This window comes from Capra hircus, chromosome 29 (assembly GCF_001704415.2).
Source record: "Capra hircus breed San Clemente chromosome 29, ASM170441v1, whole genome shotgun sequence".
Lineage (NCBI taxonomy): Eukaryota > Metazoa > Chordata > Mammalia > Artiodactyla > Bovidae > Capra > Capra hircus.
In genome coordinates, this window is record NC_030836.1 from 29,012,686 (window position 1) to 29,031,453 (window position 18,768).

The following is an 18,768-nucleotide window of genomic DNA, read 5'->3' on the forward strand; positions in this document are numbered from 1 at the left end:
GGCGGGCACGCCTGCAGGCCCTGTGGCTTTCCGGCCTGGAATGGCCAGGGAGTCCTGGGCTGGGAGCCCAAGGCAGTGCGTGCGTTGCCAGTGGGGCATGGCTCTTCTCCAGGTCGTCCCTGCCCATCTCCCCATGGGAGGGAGCACCAGGGCTCACAGCCTTGGTCCCCAGGCCCCACCCAGGCGACCCAGGGGAGGAAGCTGAGGACATTCGAGGAGGACTTTTCCGTGGGGGTGCAGGTGGGATTGCTATTCTAGAGACTTCCCACCCTCTGCTCTTTGGCCTCTCAGGTGCCCGAGGTTACACAGTCAGGATTTGAACCCGGCTGATGGGTGTCACAATCTGGCCCTTCTCCACCAGGCTACACTGCAAGGGGCCAAGGCGGTGACATCCCATCTATTTCAGGCAGTCCCCTGCCTCCTGAGATCTTGTTTATGCTTGATCTTTGACCTCAGGCCTGTGACCCCGGGGCTATTAGAGGGTGGTGGGCATGAGAAAGGCCCCGAGGGTTGTGAAGAGGCCTCCGTGCCTCCCTTTCGGGGTCAGATCAGAGATTCCCAGGAAGTGGGGTGACGTTTACTTATCGCCTCCAGTGGTTCTGAGGAAACACCTTAATGTTTACAGCCACACTGTAGGCTCGATTTTATGACCATCCTTAACAGATGAGGAAGCTGAGACTCGGGGTTAGTGACACAGCCAAGGTGGCGCAGCTGGGAAGGGGAGCCGTGTGTCAGCCCGTGGGCCTGCTACATCTGATGGGCCGGCGCCTTTGGGCCTTCTGGAGGTCACGTGCTTGACATGGCGCCTCTGGACTCTCACCCTGGGCTGGGCTGCCGCACAGCCATGCTGGGGCAGGGGCAGAAAGAGCACGGACCTCCGGGCAGGAAGACCGTGGCTCCAGCCCTCCTCTGCCCTGCCGCCCCAACCCCATCCTGTAGCGTGGTGTTGGGTACGTCTGGAGTCCCTGTGACCTTGTCCCTTAGCTGTGGAATGAGCATCACCTGCATCCTCAGACCAGGCGTGCATGTGTGGGTTGTGGTTCTCAGCTGGGTCTCGAGGTGTGTAGGCGAGCCTGAGGATCTCCTGGAGTGCGCAGTGCCCGCGCTGGGCAGCCCCCTCTCAGGGGCCCCTCCAGGGAAACATATCCGAATCTGGCGTCGGGGAGGATGCCGGTCTTTTGAGAAACATCCCAACTGATTTTTAAGACACAGTTTCCTTTCCTGGCTTTTAGGATCTGCGTTCAAGCTGTTGCGGCAGATGTTGATAGAAACAGGGAAAAGGACTTAACCAAAACCAGGTGCTGCTGGACAAGGACCCTAGCCTGGAGTCTCTTTAGGAAAACGACCAGGTTTCCTTGCGATGAACACTGGTTCTCAACGAGGGGCATTCCCGCCTCCCCTGGGACATCTGGCGATATCTGCGGCCTTTGCTGTAGTTGCCACAACTGGAGAGAGGGTTTGACCAGCATCTCGGAAGCCTGAAGTGCTGCTCAATAGCCTGCAGGGCACAGGATAGCGCCCCCAGCAAAGGATTACCTAGGCCTTGATGGTGCCAAGGTCAAGGATGAGTAACCTTGGGTTGAGATAGCCAGTACTTAAATAGTGCTTGTTATGTGTCAGACGTTGTTGGTCTAAGAGCTCCACAGGTATTGACTTGCTAATCCTCCCAACCCTCTGACATGAGCTGTTATTATCCTGAGCTGACAGATGGGGATGTAGGGGCACAGGGAGCTTAAACACCTGGACCCAGAAGGGAGGTCCTTCCTCCAGAAGGACCAGGGGTCCCAAGGAAGGAGTAGGGAGGACGAGGACTTGGCTTCCCTGGCGTCTGTGCCTTCACCCCCTACATTAAGGGAGTCTGTTTGACTTTAAACCAGATTTTCAGCTTTGGGTTCAGAAGGCCACATACTGGAATGTTTGCCATGTGAGAAGAGTCAGAAACCTTTCATTCCTGTGCCTAGAAAGTAAGAGAGAAGGGCTGGGGTTAAGGGTTATGAGGGGCCCTGTGATCCACCCATGAACGTCTTAGGTTTTCCATATGCTGAGAGTGATTCACCTTCATGAATTTAATGGCAGGAGACACCTCATGGGGGTGGAACACAGGTGAATCATAACTTCTTAGCCTTCGGCTCCCGTCACTGGGGAATCAGAGACGAGACGGTGGCTACCTCCTCACCGTGGTGCCATGGGGGCTGGAGGGTGGTAGGACTGGGTGGAGAGCGTGGCTGACCGTGGCCAGGGCTGCGCTGTGTCTTTGCAGACGTGAAGACAACCGTGGTTTACCCTGCTACAGAGAAGCACCTACAGAAGTATCTGCGCCAGGACCTCCACCTGGTCCGAGAGACGGGCAGCAACTACAGGAACGTCACCTTGCCCCACCTGGAGTCCCAGAGCCTGAGCATCCAGGTACCAGCCACCACCAGCTCAGGCAGGCCCCACGGGTCGGACGCGGAGTGCTGTCCCCGAGGCCAGCGTTTGTCTTCTTGGGCGTTGGTTGAGATGGTCCCAGGGGCCAATGGTGTCCCTGCCTTCGTGCCACTTACCTCCTGTGCAGGCGTCAGATAGGACACGAATGTATACGTAACCACGCCGGACGAGAGACTGAGAGTGCCGTGGAGGGGAAAGGGCAAGATGAGTGGGATAGAAAGTGCTGGGCTCAGGCGGTCGTGCTTCGCGGAGGACAGTCATCTGCATGGATAAGGGAACTGACGCTGGTCTTGGGCACACCACCGAGGCAGTCTGGGATCTCAGAGCAGTCCAGTCCCCGGGAAGAACTTCTGGCTACTCTCTAGTAGCGCTGATGCGATCTCAGGAATGGCTTACACAGACCAAAGGTCTGTAAATGGTAAACAAATGCTGGTTAGGCCTTCCCTATCCAGTCGCTCATTCCTGTTTTCACCCACAGTTAACCAGCCTCCACGAGTTGAGTCCCAGGGGGGAGACTTCTCCTTCCCTTTCGCCCCCTGCATCCATCCTGGGGGGCAGGACCAGTGGGGAGGGGCTGGTGCACGGCCTCTTCTTCCAGGGCTGTGTTCACGGGTTGGAAGCATCTTCAGAGTATATTCAGTCCCTGGGCCAGACACAAGGCCATTTAGCTAACAGATCCGATTCTCCTTGGGTCTGTGCCCAACACCAACCAGACAGAGCCTTTCCCGAAATTGGCCCCATGTGCATGCTCAGAGTTAATGTGATGGATGAGCTGTTTTCCTATCCTGTCTCTTTATCACTCACTCCTGTTCCCTGAGCCGAGAGTGTGGCCACGGTGGGGCAGGGTGTCCCGATATGGGAAGCTCACGGCCATTTCTCCCAGGCCCAGAGGAAGGGAGGGTGTCCTGGGTGTGGGGTCCTGCGAGGTGGATTGTCCTTGGGAGGAGGAAGGACAGGAGGCAGACAGAGGCTGAGGGAGGTCCCACGGGGAAGACCCGGCCAGGCTGTTAGCCATGGTCTCCACACAGGATTTGCACAAGGCTTCTCTAGCTCACTCTGGCTTGACTTTTTTTTTTTTTTTCCGTTTTTTAACAAAGACATCCAGCGCTTGCTATGTCTTCTAAGTAGGAAGGAAATTGGTCTCCATCTTTCCTAGAAAGCATCTCGGATTGGGAAGCGGATGTCCTGGAATGTGTGTTTTGCTGCACTAGTTGCACATATATGTGATTAAAGAGAGGAAGTCCTTACTACAGTTTTGGCGTGAGTCATACGTGCACCTTCTTAGACCACTGTACACACCCTCTTTGGAAATAACTCCACTACTCTACCCACTTCTGGGTGACATGAGTGTTCATGTGTTCTTTATTATTTTAAATTGGCCGAGCTGTGTGGCTTGTGGGCTCTTCGTTTCTTGACCAAAGATTGAACAACCCAGGCCCTCAGCAGTGAAAGCACCGAGTCCTAACCACTGGAGCGCCAGGGAATTTCCCCACGTGTTCTTTTTCGGCTGTTTCAGCAAGTTTATAAGCACTCGGCTTAATTGGCAGTCAGTTCAGTTCAGTTGCTCAGTCGCGTCCAGCTCTTTGCGACCCCATGGACTGCAGCACGCCAGGCCTCCCTATCCATCACCAACTCATGGAGTTTACTCACACTCATGCCCATCGAGTTGGTGATGCCATCCAGCCATCTCATCCTTTGTTGTCCCCTTCTCCTCCTGCCTTCAATATTTCCCAGCCTCAGGGTCTTTTCAACTGAGTCAGTTCTTCGCATCAGGTGGCCAAAGTATTGGAGTTTCTACTTCAGTGTCAGTCCTTCCAATGAATATTCAGGGCTGATTTCCTTTAAGATGGACTGGTTGGGTCTCCTTGCAGTCCAAGGGACTCTCAAGAGTCTTCTCCAACACCACAGTTCAAAAGCATCAATTCTTTAATACTCAGCTTTCTTTATAGTCCAAATCTCACATCCATACCTGACTACTGGAAAAACCATAGCTTTGACTAGACAAACCTTTGTTGGCAAAGTAATGTCTCTGCTTTTGAATATGCTATCTAGGTTGGTCATCACTTTTCCAAGGAGTAAGCGTCTTGTAATTTCATGGCTGCAGTCACCATCTGCAGTGATTTTGGAGCCCCTGAAAATAAAGTCTCTCACTGTTTCCATTGTTTCCCCATCTATTTGCCATGAAGTGATGGGATCAGATGCAATATATGTTGGAATGAAAACTGACCTTTTCCAGTCCTGTGGCCACTGCTAAGTTTTCTAAATTTGCTGGCATATTGAGTGCAACACTTTCACAGCATCATCTTTTAGGATTTAAAATAGCTCAGCTGGAATTCCATCACCTCCACTAGCTTTGTTCATAGTGATGCTTCCTAAGGCCCACTTGACTTCACATTCCAGGATGTCTGGCTCTAGATGAGTGATCACACCATCATGGTTATCTGGGTCGTGAAGATCTTTTTTTGTTTAATTCTTCTGTGTATTCTTGCCACCTCTTCTTAATATCTTCTGCCTCTGTTAGGTCCATACCATTTCTGTCTTTATTGTACCCATCTTTGCATGAAATGTTCCCTTGGTATCTCTAATTTTCTTGAAGAGATCTCTAGTCTTTCCCATTCTTCTGTTTTCCTCTATTTTGTTTATACTGATCACTGAGGAAGTCTTTCTTATCTCTCCTTGCGATTCTTTGGAATTCTGCAGAGCTAACTGGCAATAGCTATTATATTTATTGAGCATCTCCTAGGTCCCAGACGTGCTAGGGTCTGGAGGGTCACCAGGATAAGCACTGATAATGTCCCCACAGTCTTGTAAGGAAGGTAGGCATGCAATATAATGGGATGAGCACTTCGGTGGTTAATACACAAGGTAGAGCTGTGACAGAAAGGGGAGTGGTCAGCCCAGATGGTGGGGGGCTTCAGTGGGGAGAGGATCCTCCAGTTGGATCTTAAAAGGACAAAGAGAAGTTTGCCAAGTGGACAGAACAAACAGGGCTCTGCAGCCAGAGCAGAGAGAAACGCCAGGGCCTCAGCGGGCTGGACTCTGATGGGTTTGGGGAGCTAGCAAGAGAAGACAGGCAGGACCCAGGAAGAGATGTATGCACTTTACCCAGGAGACCAGGAGTTCCCAAACCTCGCCAGTCATCAGCATGGCCTCTTGAGGTTTTATAAAATACAGAGCACAGGGCCCTCCTTGGTATCTGCTGACTCAGGATGGACCTGGGAAATCTGAGTTAGGAAAAAAGTCATCTCTTGTCAGATTTGAGGACGAGTGCCGTAGGCAGTGAGGGTCCTGTAAATGGTTTTAAGCACGTGGGTAATATGATGAAATTTAACGAAGCAGTTGGAAGTGGTGAGAGTAGAAGGAGGAAGAGGCAAAGGGGAGCTTCTTTTTCGATTAAGAGGCAGGGCCTAGATGGGGGCTGGCTTGGAGCAGCGAGGGGGGGCCTGTGGGTGCCTTGCACAAGGAGTGACAGATGGTGGCATGGTTAACCAGCACAGGGGCGTGGACGGCAGAGTGGGTTTCCGTGGAGGACAGTAAGTTAGCTTGGGATGTCTCAGCCACGAGGTGACTTAGAACAGCAACGGTCCTGAGCATTTTATGGGCACCGGATCTTCAACAACAAGCTTTTGGAGACTAGTTTCAGAGTGAGGGGGCCTGGTCCCAGTGTCTGTGCTCTTAGCCATCGATGCTACTTGGATACTCAAATCTGAGGTGCTTGTAATTTCCCAGTTAAAACAAAGAATGCAGTGGGATGTCTGGATCCAGAGCCTTAGAGATCCGTTTGTGAGCCCAGGGTTTGGCCTCTTGTCTTGACACCTCAGCACCTTGAGACCTTGTACTTTATATTTATTTTTGACTGTGCTTTGCTGCTGAGTGGGCTTCTCTCCCGTTGTGGTGCGTGGGCTCTCTTGTTGTGCAGCACGGGCTCTAGCAGACACATGGGATCAGTAGTTGCAGCTTATGGGTTTAGTTGCCTCACAGCATGTGGGATGTTCCCAGACCAGGGATCAAACCTGTGTCTGCTGCTTTGGCAGGCAGATTCTTATCCACCACACCGCCAGGGAAGTCCTCGTCTTTCACTTTTGAGTCCCAGTTTCCCTGTCTGGAAAATGTGATGGACAGCACCTCCGTCCTGGGGTCCTGGCGGAGGCTGAGCCGTGCCACGTACCATGTGGCTGCTACTGTTTCCCGCACAGAAGAGGCGCCAGAGGGGTGGCCACTGTCGTCCACACGGGGGGCAATTGCGAGGAGGAACGGGAGGGCGTGGAGCTGAGACCTGGCTGGAGGAGAGGGGCCAGCCAAGGAGCAGGGGGACAGGAATAAGGAGGAGAGAGGCTCCTGGGGCAGTTGCCAGCATCACCCACAGGGAGGACGTCCCGCCCAGATGGGTCCAGAAGCTGCCAGTGTCCCCACAGCCCCGTCATCCAGGGGGCTGAGGCTGCCGGGCTTGCTTTCCCAGGGTGCCCCTCCCTGTGACATCACTCTGTGATGGCGTGAATTGCGTCCCCTGCTTCTCCTCCCTCATCTGGGCTGAGCTGTCCTGTGAATCCAGACCACTCCCGCTCTCCCAGGGGCCCTGCCCACATGGATGGCATGGCGCTTGGTGGGCTCTGGGGCTGGACTCTGGGTTGGAACTGTGTGGACTTGGGTGTACATCCCTGCACCTGCGGGCTTGCCTAGTCCCCGAGATGCTCTTATCACAACACGCCTTCATCACACCACACCGTCCCAGCCCTTGGGCGCCCCTCCAATCTCACACGTGGTTCTCTCTTGCCCCGGAATCAACGCACTTCCTTTGCTCTCATCCACTCTCCTTGTTCCCCTTCCCACAGCTGGTCTTGCAGCCTCAGGCACGCCCAGCCTGACCTTTCCCAGAAACTTTTCTGCTTTCCGTTGCCTCCCTGGGCAGGGCTCTGTGTTGGACGCCTGTGTGAGCGTTTTCTCGCTTAGTCCTCACCACAGCCCTAACCTGTGGGTATAATTAGCGCCTCTTGACGAAGGAGGAAACCAAAGCTTAGATGAAATCACTTTGCAGCGTGCAGCTGGTTAGTGTTGGAGGTGAGAGATGAGCCCCATGTTGTTGGGCTCCAGAGCCCATTCATTCTCCCCTAGATGATATGTTGTTTTCTAGGTGGAGGCAGGAGCTGTGGGGGAAGGCAGGCCCCTGCTGTGGGCTGGGCAACCCCAGGGCTGTCCACGCAGAACCACCATCCCCTCCCTCCCATTTATTTTTTGGGAGATTTCCGGTCAGGATCTGACTGACTTTTTTTCTCAAGTGGCACATTCCTAGAGAGACGGCCAGTTAGAGAGGAAATGCTTCCCCTGGGAAATTCTCAACTTGCTGGGCTGTGCATTGCTCTGGCCCCAGGGTTGCACAAAGAAGCCACTCCAGGATGGCCTCCAAGCCTCACCAGGTAGTGGCATGGCCAGGCTTTCCTTAGGAAAGCCCCTCTTTTCTAGTGGGTTGACCTTACTGTGACTGGCCTCTGGGTCTTACTGGAGGGCCTAGGAGGCCCAGATCGTCCCTGGCAGGTTCCCTCCGCCTCGTCCCTCTCTGTATCAGACGGTTGCACTTGGCCTTGGCTGTGCTGGCCGAGAGTGCAGGATGTGGACTTGGGGGACAGTGGGAAGGGAGCCCCACGGGGCTGGGGGGCAGCCCTGGCTCTCGCTGACCCTGCTGCACCAGCACTCCTGGTGGTGGGCTAAGGAGCTGGCTGGCCGTGTCGGTGCCCTGTCCTCTCCTCCAGCCCTCGTCAGCTCGAGTGCCTTCCTGACCGTGGGGCAGAAGGGGCAGCTGGGTGAGCCCAACTCCTGCCCCTTCTCTGGCTGTGCAGCAGGGTTCCCTGTCAGATTTCAGGCAGAGTTCACTGGCCAGGAAGGAAGTCACGTTGGCAAAGGGTTCTCAGCGCTCAGGGGCAGTGGAGTGGAGTGGGCTCCAGGGGTTGGAGCCCCACGAGAACAGGGCCTTCGTATCTTGACCTCCAGGCTTCAGGCTGGCTTCCTCAGAGAGGCCACCAGGACCTTAATGGTAAGGTGATGGTCTTGGGGTCCATGCAGTGCTCAAGGAAGGGACCTTGAAGATGGTGGACAGCAGCTGATCAAAGGGCATGAGAGAGCTGGCAGCCCAGGGTTGACGGGAAGGGAGGAAGGGTCTGTGTCGTTGCCTCTCGTGTGGCGTTTCTTCTTTGTCGTGAAGGGTCCATGTCGGGTAGGGTAGAGGCGTTAACACCATGCTCACAAGAATCCCAAGGGGGCTGGGAAACCCAGCACAGTTACTTCCAGAACATAAGACCTTCCTTGCCGTGGCACATGGCAAGCTCCCTCTGCAAAAGGAACTCCCAGCAGACTCTCTGCCCTGTGGTCCTGTCGGGGCACAGGGACACTTCACCGGAGTCCCGTGGGCAGTGGAAGGGGATTGCAGACCAGGCTTGTGAGGCCAGAGCAGAGCGTGTACGCAGGGGTGGCTGGGACGGGCCTAAACAGGGAACTCCATCTGGACCCTTGTGGGGGCAGCTGTAGTGACCCCTGTGGGGCTAGCCATGGTGTCCCCTATTAGGTGGCCATGGTGGGAGAGGGGAAGTCTCTTCTGGACCCAAGAGCTGATCTCTGGGCCAGGATGGCCTGAGTGTGGATCCCCTGAGCTTTGTGCCCCTTTAACACTGGGTGTCCTTCCCTGAGCCTGCCTCTCCCAGCGTGGGGTGTCTCTCGGGGAAAGGACTGGCCTGTGAACCCCCTCTCTCTGCCCTCCCTCCAGTGGGTGTACAACATTCTCGACAAGAAGGCTGAAGCCGACCGGATTGTTTTTGAGAACCCGGATCCGTCCAACGGCTTTGTCCTGATCCCCGACCTCAAGTGGAACCAACAGCAGGTAAAGGATTTCGCGCTGGGCCTCTCTGGTCTCTGAGTGCCCCGTTCCAGCTGCCACTCCTTAATCCTGCCCTTCTTCCTCCTGCTGGTCTCTCTCTCTCTCTAAGCAGATTGTAATTAACCGACAGGGGAGGCTGAGCTGTCTGCAGTGGGAGCACCTACACAAATATTTGCCCTTCAGTGGGCCAGTTAAAGCCCCTTCTGGCTTACCTCCCACGCTAGGGGTGAGGATGGGCAGTGTTTGCGTCATGATGTCACAGGCTGTTCCTTCATCAGCCAAGTGTGAGGCTGCCACTGTCCCTTCCAGGGGTGCCCAGAGTCCTGAAATGGACAGTTTACCCCTCCCCACGCCCTGGACACCAGCACGTCCAGGCAGCACTGGCTGGCAGAAACCACGGGGACCAGCTGGAGGAGTCCCCTGCACCACACGAGCCAGAGAGGGGCCCTCCAGCAGCCCAGGCGCGTCCCTCCACCAAAGCCTCTCAGCTCTGCTGCCTGGCCCCCGAGTGGCCCCCTCCCCTGACCTTTTCGGGAGTGGGTTCCCCAGGAGCCTTCTGCACTCACGCTGCCCCTCCAGTCCTCTGCGTTCTCTGTGCACCTCCTCTCCTCCTCCCTCATCTCACACCGAGAGGCCCATCCCCAGGCTCGCTGGCTGTCGCCTCTTTGGGTGGACTGTCGTGCCCTGAGAGTAACAGGAACCAGCAGGGCACCGGGTCCAGGCAGCGCTGTGCCCACACAGACTGGAGTTGGGCCCGGATAAGGCCCAGGAAGCCAGCCCTGGTCTCGGGGGCTGGCGGTGGGGAGCAGGTAGACGTCCCCCCTCCTCCTCCCAGTTGAAATCCGTGACTAATCCAGGCTCTAGGGCAGGCCCCTCTGGGCTCTGTGTTCCTCACATCATTGTTAAGTCTCCCGGGGACACTGATCTGGAGTCGGGCCCGTCCCGCTGGGGTGGACACCTCCCGTCTCACTCTCTCAGCCACGGGTCAGGCCTCTGCACCCTCTGCCAAGCTCACCTGCATTCTCTTGGGTGGGTGGGATGGGTTTCCCGCCCAGCCACACCACTCCAGTTGCCAGGAGACGGGAGAGCCGAGCCTGTGGCCGGGGTGAGGCGGACAGGATTCGGGCTCAGAGGCATGGGCGAGCCAGTGCCAGCTGTCTCCTGGGGCGGCTTGTGGGACTTCCTTGATGTGGCTGGCGGGGGAAGGAGAGGGCAGGTAGGGAATCTGAAGGGAGTTTCCAGAGGTCTCAGCGCTGAGCCGGAAAGGTCAGAGGAGCCCGCCCTCCCCTCTGGGTGATGATATGCAGAGGCCGCCCCCTAACAACTGATCCCCACTCAGGCCAGAAGGGAGGGCAGAGGACCGGAGGGGACGAAACCAGAGCACCCGTTGGGTAGGGACGCCCGGGGGCTCTGCCAATCCCGTCCGCCCCCTTGGGCAGCCCTGTGCTGACCATTCTGGTGAAGGGAGGTGGGCGTGGGTGGGGGCGCTGGTAGGAGGAATTTGGACTCACAAGGTCCCTGAAGACCTTGTGATTTGCAGGAGGTGGTGGTCTGAGGGCCACATGGGGATAGCCGCAGCCTCCCCATGCAAGGAGCCGTAACGCCCTGGTGCCTGTGGCACCGAGCGCGGAAGCCCGTGCTCCTCCTCACCTGGCGCCGGCAGGCGTCCTGCCGGGCCTGCCCAGGGCACTGCCCGCTGTCTGTCCCCTTAAGAAAGAACAGGCTTCAGGCGCCGCAGCAGGGTCCCAGCCACACAGTGGGGCAACTCGCCCTACGGCTGTGAAGGGGCCAGCTTGCGTATCAGACTTTTAACTTGCTGACTGGACAGGTGTGACTGTCCCTGACCTTTGCTCATTACCTCTTGTCTCCTTGTGGTGCCACAGTTCAGGGCCTTACATGCCTGACTTGTGACAGAACACTGAGGCCCACAGCTCCCTAGAATCAGGCAGTGTGTCCAGCAGGGCGACGGCCAGGCCTGGGCTTCTGTCCTCATCCTCATCCACCAGAGCAGGGCAGAGGAGAGGGCGGTCTGGCATGTGCTCTGAGGGGACTTCTAGCCACCCTGGCGGCCCCTCGTGCCACTGCTCTGCCCAGAAGTGTGTCTTTTTCCGGTCACTGGTGACCCATGGTTAAAAAAACGTCCATCCTTCCGTTTATCTGTCCGTCTGTCTCACAAATATTTCGCTGTTGTTGTTTAGTCACTAAGTTATGCTTGACTCCTCTGGAAGCTCACCAGGCTCCTCTGTCCATGGGAGTCTCCAGGCAGGAATGCTGGAGCCGGTTGCTGTTCCCTTCTCCAGGGGATCTTCCGACCCAGGGATCAAACTCACGTCTCCTGATTGCAGGTGGCTTCTCTGTCACAGAGCCACCAGAGAAGCCCCGCGAATACTGATCAAGTCCCTAATGTCTGCTGGACTCTGGCTCCCTGGAGATCAGAGAATCCCTTCCTCAGTTCTCTGTAGAGAGAAACTGTATATTCCTTTTTATTGGCTTATTCGGGGATGTAGGGATTGGTGCAGTTAATATATCTACATGTGTGTTAGAAGCTCAGTCATGTCCAACTCTTTGCGACCCCATAGACTTTTGCCCACCAGGTTCCTCTGTCCATGGAATTCCCCAGGCAGGAATACTAGAGTGGGTTGCCATTCCCTTCTCTGGGGGATCTTCCCAACCCAGGGATCGAACCCACATCTCCTGCTTTGCAGGCAGATTCTTGACCATCTGAGCCGCCAGGGATGCCAACACCAGCATGTACATGGTAACAATACAAACGGCACACAGAGTGGGCAGTGAAGGTGCATTCCCTCACCCGACTTTCCTCCACGTCCCTGCCCCAGGAGAGAGGGTTTGTCTCTCCTCCATAGTCTTTATACACTATACATGTCAGCATGCGTGTGCGTGCTCATGTAGACACACAGACACATTGAGCTCACGGAATGTAGATCCTGGTGTCTAAGGCACTCAGGCAGGAGCCTCGATCTCCGCGTCTCTCCTGAGGTGGAGCCATGGCTGTCCGGAGCTCCAGCCGTCCTCCGTTGTGCCCCTTGCTAGGAGGCTGTTGCTTTGACTTTGCTGCCCTGCCTTAGAGTAGACAAGGTTGATGGCCTCTGTCTCCCCAGAGGGGTTGATGTGCTGCCTTCTGGGATGCCAGTCTGAGACCCTTGCCAGCCCCTCACCTGTTTTTTTTCCAGATCATTTCTCTGGGCAGCCGGGGCCCTTTAGGGAAAATCCGGGGTTATGTCTGCTATCAAAGGACAGGTCTGTTTTCCTTCCCTCACTCAGCCCGTGAGCTGGCACCCAGCACAGGCTTCATGCTTCATTCCATGCCAGTGGAGCAGAGAGGTGTGACTTAATGTCATCTTTGGGATTTGTCAACAGATACCATTTAAACAAATGTTACTATTGTTTGGAGGGCCTGTGACAGTGACAACGCGGAACGGCTGAAGACACTCACAGACACGCAGACACTCCTAGTTCAAACAGCTTCGTTTCCTGCTGCTCCTTGGGTCTCAGCTTGTACAAGAGTCCTGGACATAGGCCATGAGAAGGAAGAGTCCAGAAGGGACTTGCAGGCAGAGCTGAGGCCCAGGTAGGCTCCGCTTAGCCGTCTGCTGGCAGATTCCCACTGCGCTCATGTGTGGCCAGTCTGGGGCAGAAAGCCCAGCTCTTAGGGCTCTGGCGGAGACAAGTGCGTGTGGCATGGAGAGACTGTTGGCATGAAGAAGCACAGCTGGACATCAGGCACCATCTGGAAAGTCTCATTCCCAGTTTTTTAAGTTGGGGCCCTTGGGGACTTGGCCGGGTGACTCTTGGTCCCCAGATTATCTCATTGAGGAATCTAGCAGCCTGGCCTGCAGAGCTGAGGGCCGCTGGATCCGTACCAGGCCTTGGCCCTTGGAACCCTGGTGTCTGGGGCTTGCTTTGCGTGAGGATGTGAAACCGGCCAAGGCCAGGGTTTGGGCAAGTGGAGACTGGGACAGGAAGGGTTTTCTGGGCAAGAGGAAGAGTCATTTTGCTCTCTGGCTCAAGGTTTTGGCTCAAGGTCTTGTTGGCCTTGGGTCTTTGTACTGTTATGACCCCCAGGTCTTCAGCCAGCCGCTGTTTGCAGGAAGGACGGCAGGAAGGGCTGTTTATGAGCCCTGTGAGATAAGGGAAGGGAGACAAGGGTGAAGCAAGGTGGAGCTCCCTGCCCTGCGGGCCCCAGGCTCCCTTCCCCAGCACTGGCCTCTCCACCCCTCACCTGTCTCGACTGCAGGCACACGGAGTCCCCCTCCCCCAGCGATGCCGCTGAGCCTCTCTCTCCACTGTTCCTCTGCTCAGTGCTCTTTTCCCAGTCCCTCCCTCTTCTTCCGACCCGGGTCCCCTGTCTCCTCTCTGGCCGCCCTCACTAGTCTTTCCTTCTTTCTCCTGCACTCTTCTCCCCTTGTGTCTTACAGCATTTAGTGCAGGTGATCAGACCACAAAAGTGGTTGATGGCATTCTCTTGAACCCCCCTGCTTCTGCCCCCCTACTTCCCCATCAGCTGTGAGTATGTAAATACTCTCGTGTGATATTTTTGAGCAGGAAGAATAAACAGAGGCTTCTTCCCTCACACTACGCTCACTCACCCGGGGCAGGTGGACACCCACCTTGCCTGGGGTTGGGTCTGGCCACGGTGTCCCTGGGATTGGCGGCGGCTGGCCCTGCAGGCCTTGGGGTGGGGGTGCGTCCTGACTTCCGGGGGAGCAGTTCCAGGATGGGCAGTCTCCACGGTTGGCCCCCCTTGCTGAGCCCAGTCACCCCGCCTGTCTCCACACAGCTCGATGACCTGTACCTGATCGCCATCTGCCATCGCCGGGGCATCAAGTCGCTTCGGGACCTCACCCCAGAGCACCTGCCGCTGCTCAGGAACATTCTCCGGGAGGGGCAGGTGAGGTTCCCGGGGCCAAGTCCACGCCAGGGCCCAGAGGGGTTACACTCGGATTCCTGTGGGTTCCTGGGCCCCTTCCCTCACCCCACCCTTCTGTGAAACGGCTTCTCTCTAGGTGCCCTGCAGGGGCCTGTGAAGGCTCGTAGATAGCCTCAGGAAGCCCCTGGTCCTGGTCCCACCCTGCCTTCCAGCTCTGCGCTCAGCCCCCTTGCCTCACCTCACACAGGCTTCCTCAGCTCGGGTCCTCGATTCTGCTCCCTGACGTTGTCCTGCAGGTCACATGTGGGATGCCCTCCCATCCCAGGGTTAGCTGTGACAGGTGCATCACGCCACACGTGTTTCTTGGGTAGATGGTCCACGACCTGACATGGATCTGCGTGTGTCCCCTGGTGTACCCCAAGGGCAGAGACTGAACGTTCTAGCACCTGGCATTCTGGGACACTTTCCCTCTGGGAGATATGCTGAATCGGATGAAAAGGCTGCTAAAAGGAGCCCTGGGGGTGCGGGCAGATGGTGGGGGAGAGGAGAGTCTCAAATCTGGGGCTGTGATCCTGATTCTGACACTTTGACCTTAGCCCACTGGGTGGCCTCGGGCAGGTCATTTCACGTATCTGGGCCTGGGTATCTGGAGGGGTCCCCCTGAACCCATTATTCTGTTGGGTTGGCCTCAGCCTTGTTTCCACTCTAAGACACTGGATGGTGCAACCTCCACGCCAGGCCTGCTGTTACCAAGGTTTCCAGTAGGGGAGAGGCTCCCCGGGTCGAGGTCCAACAGCCCTGCTCCAAGGCTCTGCCAGGACCTGGGCACAGGGGCCACTCTCCTTCCCCTCTGGCTCCCTCCCTACTGTGCTCACCTGCCTTCCTACCCACCTGCTCACCCTACCATGTCCCCGGCTGCCTTTCTCTTTTCTCTGGATGCAGGGCACCTGGGAGGTGTCAGGCCAGCACTTGTATCTGCCCTGGCAACTCCAGCACCCTCTCAGGTGGGTCAGCCCTCCAGGAAGCCCTTTGGGTGCCCTAGTGGTCACCCTGTGCCCAGATCCCTAGGGGCGCACCTGATCAGTAGAGCACAGTATAATCCCAGCGTGTGTTCTGAGCCCACTGGGGCCCTGTCTTTCTTCACCCCTGCCACCTCAGGGATTGGCCTACATTGGAAATCAAATCTTCTCTTAATTCCAAGAGGCTTAGAGGCTCCTGAAGGCGATTGGAGGAGAAAAAGCTCTACCACCGTGCAAGGTTGGGGTGGGCCAAGGGAGCCAGGGCTAAGGGTGATGCTTTCCTCTTCCACTGGGAGTCCAGCGAGAATCCGAGGATCCTGTGATGCCTCCCAGCTCTGTCCAGCCCTGCCCATGTCCCCTCCTGCGACTTTTCTCTGCCACCAAGCCCTTAGCTCTGCCGCAGCCTGGCTCCACTCTGTTCTGTGCTGAGCGGGGAAAAAGAGGCTTCCTGCCACCCACTTGATGATTTAAGTCTGGTAACTCCTCCAGGGCAGGCAAGTCCCCCAGTGTTGGGAATGCTGGCCCCTCAAGACTTCCTAGAGACCCAGCGGTGACCGAGGAAGCAGGTGTTCTAGCAGGTTGGAGCAGGGAGCCCTGATCAAGGCCACCATCCCCTTCCTTGGGCAGAAAACCTCCATCTTGCTGCTTGTCACCTGCCCCTGCTGACTCCCTAGAATGGCAGACAGGGATTCCAAAGCCAGCCATGGGGCGACGGAGAGGCTGGTGGGGGCTGTGGGCAGGAGGGGGCTCTGACGGCAGCGTGGGGGCAGCAGCTGACCCTCTGCCCCCCGCTCCTTGCCAGGAGGCCATCCTGCGGCGCTACCAGGTGGCGGCGGACCGGCTCCGCGTGTATCTGCACTACCTGCCCTCGTATTACCACCTGCACGTGCACTTCACCGCCCTGGGCTTCGAGGCCCCGGGCGCCGGCGTGGAGCGCGCCCACCTGCTGGCGGAGGTGATCGACAACCTGGAGCAGGACCCCGAGTACTACCAGCGTCGCACGCTCACCTTTGCACTCCGGGCTGACGACCCCCTCCTGGCGCTCCTGCAGGAGGCCCAGAGAAGCTGAGAAGAGACCACCATCCTTGTTGGGGATGGGGGCAGCAGGGTTTTTTTGCACCAAGTGAATTTTTTTTTTTTAATGTATTTTGTACTGGCTTTTTCCCAGCATGAGAATAAAGTATCGGTCTCATTCAGTATGGACCCACAGTGTGGCCTGGGGAGGTGGAGTGGGCACACCCTAGTGGGGTGAAGGGGGGTGGGCACGGCCAACCTGGAGGGCTCCTGCAGGTCCCCTCCTGGCTGACGTCACGTCCTGGGCCTCCCTGCTTTCACTCCTTGCTGTCCTGCTACCACCTTTCTCTTCCTTCTTCCCACTTAGTGTTTCTTCCTGATGGTCCACATGTCTGGGAGTCCCCTCCAGAAAAAACCACATATGAAACGTTTCTGGAAGTAGTCTATAGTCTTTCTGACAGCGCTTCCTCTTTCCCTCCACCATTAGCTCACATTTCCCATGTGTGAGCCGGTCCTGCTGGTAAACTCTTGTTGACAGGGCTGGAGGCTGGCCTGGAAGTGGAAGGCCTTAATCAGAATCAGGTGACGCAAGCCCAAGACTCCTGCCTTTGCTTCTGTTCCTTGGTCAGTGAGCCTGTGGCCTTGAGTTCGTTATCTGGACAGGAAGGCAAAACACACTGCCACAGAGCGGAAGATAAACCCAGTGTCCCAGCGGGGCACAGTGACCTATGGTTGAAGTGAAATCAGAAAGCCCTGAGTCACGGGTCAAGGTGTGACCGCTGTCCTAGGTCCCTGACCACAGAATTGCCAGGCCAGGAAGGAACTTCAAAGCGCCCAAGGCTGATAGCCTGTAGGAAGCCATCAAGGGCGCATCTGGCAAAGTGACGTCTCACTGCTCCAGCAGAGCGGCGACACGGGTGCAGACATTGGTGACGTGTAGTTAAACCCACGAGGCCCTCTTCCCAGACGCATCACGCTGGGGCCGCATTTGCTCTTCGGTCAACGTGGGGCTATGAGTTACCACATCTTGCTTCCTCAGGACACACTACCAGGGGAGGTAGGATGTGGGTCTTGCAGAGGGAAAGGAGGATGAAAACAGAGGCAGAAGAGGCGGGGTGGCCCTTATTCTGCATACCCTGGACCGAGAACCAGGAGACCCGATTCACAGCCAAGCTCCATTCGCTTGTTCCTCACCTTGCTTATTAAACACGTACTGCACCAAACCCAAGGCCTCCTGAGCCTGTTTCTTTGTCAAGGGGTGCAGGGATGAGGATCCACTACAGAGGGATCTGCTGGTGATCGTACACGCAGCAGGCCAGAGCGGCATGGTTGCAATGGAATCCAAACCTTTGACTCACATGCCTTTTGAGCCAATGTCCTAAGGGCTGGGAACCCAGAGACGACTATAAAGCAGCTCCCAGCCTCCCAGGCTAGGGGGCAGACAGACAGTCAGTCCTCAGCCCGAGGGATGCAGAATGAGAACCGTCTCCTCTGCCTTAGCTTTCCTCCTGCCTTCACGTAGCAGAACCCCACCCAGCTCCCCACCTCCGCTGAGACAGCATCCTGAGCAGAAAGTCCTTAAGCCTCAGCACCGCTTGACTGATGAGCCACCACCAGCCCTCTCTGACGGCATGGGCGTCTGTCCCTGTGCGTTTAGCTGCGTGTCCTTGGTGAGTGTCTGCACTCCTGCAGCGGAGGTGAGTGTCACCTTCTCATAAACTTCGGAAGCTCCCTACCGGCGCCAGGCCCCAGTCCTTGGCCGACTTTCTCCCTGGCTGGGTTGGGAGGGAGGAGAGCGATTGGAGACGTGACTGCTTTTCCTCGGCTCCTCAGTTTGCCCAAAAGTTTCCTCACAGGGCAAAATTGCTGAGTGTTCTATATTTGTCAACATTCCTTCATGAAACTGAGAAAAATAACATTTCAGGAAGAGTTGGACAGTTAGCTCCACGTTGCCTAGTTCTGTTGAACACACATCCTGGGAGTGGAGAAACAAATCAAGAAACAGTTGCGAACAAAGTAATATTTGAAAATGTTTCTCTTGGGATATTTGTATTTCCAAACGAGTTTAACGGATCTGTTTTATTTCTGAACAGGCTGATGTGGGTCTTTTAACTCTTCCTTCTCAGAAAGGACTAAATCTTTATTCCAAACATGTATATAGAACCCTAAAAGGACCTTTCTTCTTTAAGAAGATGGTGATAATTAACAGTAGCTGTTTTCAGAAAATCCTCACATAGCAAAATAAATGTTGGCAACCCTATGTTCGTTCCATATTCTCATTGAAATTACATTGGATTCTGAAGTCTATGTAAACTTGAAGTTACCAAATTTTAGCCACTGTTAAAAAATACACATGGACTAAATTTGTTTAAAGTGTTTAAATTCAAAGAACAAGGTTTTGAACATCTACCCTGTTTTTGTTTTTTTTTTTTTTTTTTTGACAAGAATATGGAACTAGAACTCTCATGGAGCTTACAACTTAGTGAGACACACAGACATAATTGGGCTTCTCTGGTGGCGCAGCGGTTAAGAATCTGCCTGCTAATTCAGAAGAC

At 55.7% G+C, this 18,768-nt stretch overlaps 1 protein-coding gene across 2 annotated transcripts in view; it reads left to right on the forward strand.

Moving 5' to 3' along the window:
• Positions 1 to 18,472, forward strand: part of DCPS (decapping enzyme, scavenger) — a 43,472-nt gene extending 25,000 nt beyond the window's left edge. Inside the window, exons 3-6 of one of the 2 annotated variants that reach the window (XM_005699618.3) lie at positions 2,240 to 2,406; positions 9,182 to 9,295; positions 14,091 to 14,201; positions 16,002 to 16,396. In XM_005699618.3, coding sequence (XP_005699675.1) covers positions 2,240 to 2,406; positions 9,182 to 9,295; positions 14,091 to 14,201; positions 16,002 to 16,268 — 659 coding nt within the window. In that variant the 3' untranslated portion in view covers positions 16,269 to 16,396. Of the gene's footprint in view, positions 1 to 2,239; positions 2,407 to 9,181; positions 9,296 to 14,090; positions 14,202 to 16,001 lie in introns of both variants that reach the window. The other variant, XM_005699619.3, reaches the window with a different exon arrangement.